Here is a 4040-nt window from a genome sequence, read left to right as displayed (position 1 = left end):
GGCAGGTGGGGGTGTGTTTAGATATTCACAGATGATTGTTGTGATTGAGCATTTGCTGCAAAGTAAACCGTTACAGTCTTCCATCTGCTTTTCCTTGTGACTCCAGAACAAAAATGTACTTTTCATCACTTTCTCTGGCATGTTCCATTAAAACGATATTAACTCCAGAGACTGCAGCTGACGTGCAGAGCGTCTAGACGGACCTTTTTTTTCAGTATCAGTTCCAGGAGAAGATCTTTATCATCTGTTGCAGCTTTACCGTGGATTTCTGCATTTCACTCCAATTGTCTTTTTAGTCACGAGAATCTCCTGGGATCACAACCTGACAATAATAATTCACTCTTGCTGCTTTTGCATCTTGGCACTGAGAAGCGGCAGCGTGCACCCACCGTATGGGGTCATTATTAGTCAAGCAGAGAGTACTGGGACAAAAAGCAAACAAAATATGTTGTTCATTTAAAGAAACCTCCACAGCATTTGCATGGAAAGTTACTTTCAGGTCTTGTTCAAATATTTTTCATTTTAGAAATCAGTGGTGCACAGATAATAGGACGGCTTTGTCTAGTTAGTGAGGAAGATAAAGGCAATCAAAAAAGGAAAGTCGACTCCTGTGCAGTCATTTTTATATTCTCAGGGCTCAGTCACTCCCCTGGCAGCCTAAATTAATCTGCATGGACTGTGCATAAAAATGAACCCTAGAAACATGAGGAGTGTTCATATCAAGGCATACTGAAGCAGTTAGTTATACTTTTACAGATATGCTATTTTATTAGCACAGATTTGAGAGAACATAAATTCCTTAAAGGGGACCTATTATGCAAAACTCATTTTTTAAAGGTTTTTTTACTCAACTTTGGGCATGTACTTCTTAAAAAAACAGTCCTAGGACCAAAAAAATGCACCCAGGGGCATATTTACTGTAAGTAAATGTATTTTTAATTTATATTAACAACAGGTTTTATACTTCCATTATTTTGTGATGTCACAAGCCGTACGACAACCCATCGGAACCTGCGTTCAGCCCCTTACCTAGCAACCCCCGGGTGAGACTCCTCCTCCTCAGTATAAAAAGCCTTCACCGTGTTGTTGTGCAATGCGCAGCTCATTTCACAATAGGCCTCCAATAGGGCAATGGGTAGAGTGTTGGACCAGAGAGTGGGAGACCAGGTTCGAGACTGGCATGGATACAATTTAATTATTTATTTTCATTCGTTATGAACACGTTTTCTCATGTACCTCTATTGTTTAGCATATTAAAGCCTGTTAAAGCCTATTTGTTCGAGTTTCTGAGGTATTTTCACCGCTGCTGCTCCCTGCTCTGGTAACAGCATGCAGAGTGAGCTCAGAGCGGGGGGCTGGGACCACGACTCTGCCTCTGGGTCTGACTCAGGGTCTCATATGGTTGTACAACGGAGCTTCTGCTAAAGCCATGCTAACGTAAACGCTGGCTTTAGAGGGCGGAGTTAATGTTAACAGATTTTTGGAGGGCGTTACCAACAGAGCTCATTAACATTAACAGCTCTTCTGAATGGAAGTCAGAGCAGGCAGAACTAGAAAATGGGAAATTTTATTATCTGAGAATTATTTTGTGCATTAAATTGAATGAACATGGTCTGGATAGCCCACAGACATACCATAAAAATTTCTAGGACCCATAATTGGTCTCCTTTAAAGTAACACTGAAGTCTCCTTAAAGGTCATAGATAATTCTTCATTTAGTTTTATTTTAAAGTATATTCAAAGTAAGATATGTTATCCAGCTTTAATTCTGGCAACAAAATGCCAACTAGTGGCTCTGTGTATCTCTCAGTGCAGCCAACCACTGAACTGAAACTAACAGTGACAGAGGAGTTTGTTAGCAGGTGCAGCTGCTGGTTTTCTTTCATGCTTCACCTGCTCAGGTCTACAGCGGCCTCTGGCTTCAACACTTTCTTCAAACTTCCATCTAACAGACAGAAAGTTATGCTATTCTGGAGCTGAAAATTACTTTTCAAGCCATGCAGCTGTATGAGCTTTTGGGTTGTCACATAAATCTTTTTTTTTTTTTTTCATATTTCTCATTTTGCTCCAACTCTTCTTTTTAATTTTTTTTATTGCAGAGCTTCATCGGTGTGCTGTGTTCTGCCTGCTGCAGCTGGGAGGAGAAATCTTCGACACAGACATGGTGATAGTGGACCGAACACTCACAGACATTTGCTTCGACAACACCATTGTATTGTAAGTTATCAGTCACAACTTTTAATCATCTCAGCAGTGATTGTTCAAGTATTCAGACACTGTCAAAATGTGATGATGTATGAAACTTATTACAGTGAGATTTGGACGTAAACTAGACATTTTGCATCTCCTGTGAAAATGCAGTGTGAATGCTCAATGCAGAAAGATTCATGTGTCTGTTAATGTGAGTTAAATTTTGAACAGCTGACAAAACAAACATAGAGAGTAGCAGAAACAAGTTGAAATTAACAGACAGATGGTGAAAGGGGAGTAAAAAAAGTTCACAAGGAAAAGGAAGACAAAAAGTTTCAGTTTGTTGTAGAATAGCTAAAACAGCCAAAATTAGCAGAAAAATAGATAAGTAGCATGTTTACTGAATTAAGCAGTACGATGTTGCTTTCCTCACAAAAAGGCAAATTTAGCTCATATTGGCTGATAATAGCTACAAAGTAGCTAAAAGGGCAGAAAGCAGCTGAAATGAGTAGAAATCAGCTAAAAGAAGCATAAAAGCTGACATTAGCAGAAAGAAGCTTATAGGTGCATAAAAAAGTTTAAATTAACAGAAGAATAGCTAAAACGTTAACAAAAATATAGATAGAAAAGAAAATTCTGATATAAAAAAATTGAAAGGAGCTGAAATTAGCAGAAGAAAGTTGGAAAAAATCTGAACCAGAGCAAAAGGTAAAAATACAGTAAGATTTATAAACATTCTTAAGGGTTTTACGGACGATGAATATATTTCCAATCATTTTCAATTTTAAAAAAATGGCAGCAAATACTAAACTCCTGAAAAAATATCAGTGGCTGAAATGTCCAAAGTTAGATCACTCTTGGCATAAATGAGCTGAATGTTTTGATACGTAAATTGTTGAAATGGCACGAAAATTATGGAATGAGTTACTGTAGATGCTGAAAAATGTACAGGAAAATAAAGTTCAACTAAAAAGCATTCACACAATAAGAAATAAGATGTAGTCAGTGGGTCAAAGTAGTCTTTATAACTATAAGTACATATTTTTTAGTTTTGTTGGTGCATGTTAGCCTCACCCTTTAATCTATAATACTGCTAACTACATTACTTGATGTATGTACACACAGTATGCATGTATAATCAAAGTAAATAGACGTATCTGTCAATTACCATCTAAATGTTATATTCACGGAGTATAAATACTATGTCAGCAGTAGTAGCAGTACTTTCTGTTGGTGCTTTTAGCTTGTCTGATGTGTGTATTGTTGGGTGTCCATGTCCCTCTGCAGTAACAAGGCCGGCCCAGGTTTTGAGCTCCGGGTCGAGCTGTACAGCTGCTGCTCAGAAGATGACTACTCTGCAGGAAGCACGCCGAGGAAACTGGCCAGCAAGCTGAGCTCCTCACTGGGGCGATCAGCCGGGAAGAAGCTGAAAGCAGCCATGGAGCCCGGACCGTGTAGTCCTGTGAGCAACGGAGGGGCTTCTCCTCTCCTGCTGCCTGTCCCCTCTGTACCGTAAGTTCAGCTTAAAAAAAACATTTATATTAGCTTGTGTGAGGAGCTTTTTGTTATTTGTTTGTAAAAATGCACAATCAAGGTGATTGATTAAGAAGATTTTCTTGTGTGTTGACAGGGGCCCTAAGTACCACCTTTTGGCTCATACCAGCCTGTCACTGTCACATATCCAGGATGGCTTTCGCACACATGACCTCACTATTTCGGGCAATGGTGAGTGTCAGCCTGCATCAATCTGGGCCCTCCATGGCTTTTTGTGCCAGATCAACCGTCTGTTCTCTCTCTCTCTCTCTCTCTCTCTCTCTCTCTCTCTCTCTCTCTCTCTCTCTCTCTCTCTC

General features: G+C 39.5%; 1 protein-coding gene across 1 annotated transcript in view; it reads left to right on the top strand.

Annotated features, from left to right (window-relative positions):
- The window catches only part of rtkna (rhotekin a), a gene marked incomplete in the record, with an annotated part of 46102 nt that overhangs the window by 34890 nt on the left and 7172 nt on the right, over positions 1-4040 (top strand). The window contains 2 exon segments of the mRNA XM_014012532.1: positions 2100-2217; positions 3478-3702. Of these exon segments, the coding sequence (XP_013867986.1) occupies positions 2100-2217; positions 3478-3702 (343 nt within the window).

Source organism: Austrofundulus limnaeus, unplaced genomic scaffold (genome assembly GCF_001266775.1).
Source record: "Austrofundulus limnaeus strain Quisiro unplaced genomic scaffold, Austrofundulus_limnaeus-1.0 Scaffold92, whole genome shotgun sequence".
In the NCBI taxonomy this organism is placed as follows: Eukaryota; Metazoa; Chordata; class Actinopteri; order Cyprinodontiformes; family Rivulidae; genus Austrofundulus; species Austrofundulus limnaeus.
This window is presented reverse-complemented; position numbering and strand designations above follow the sequence as displayed.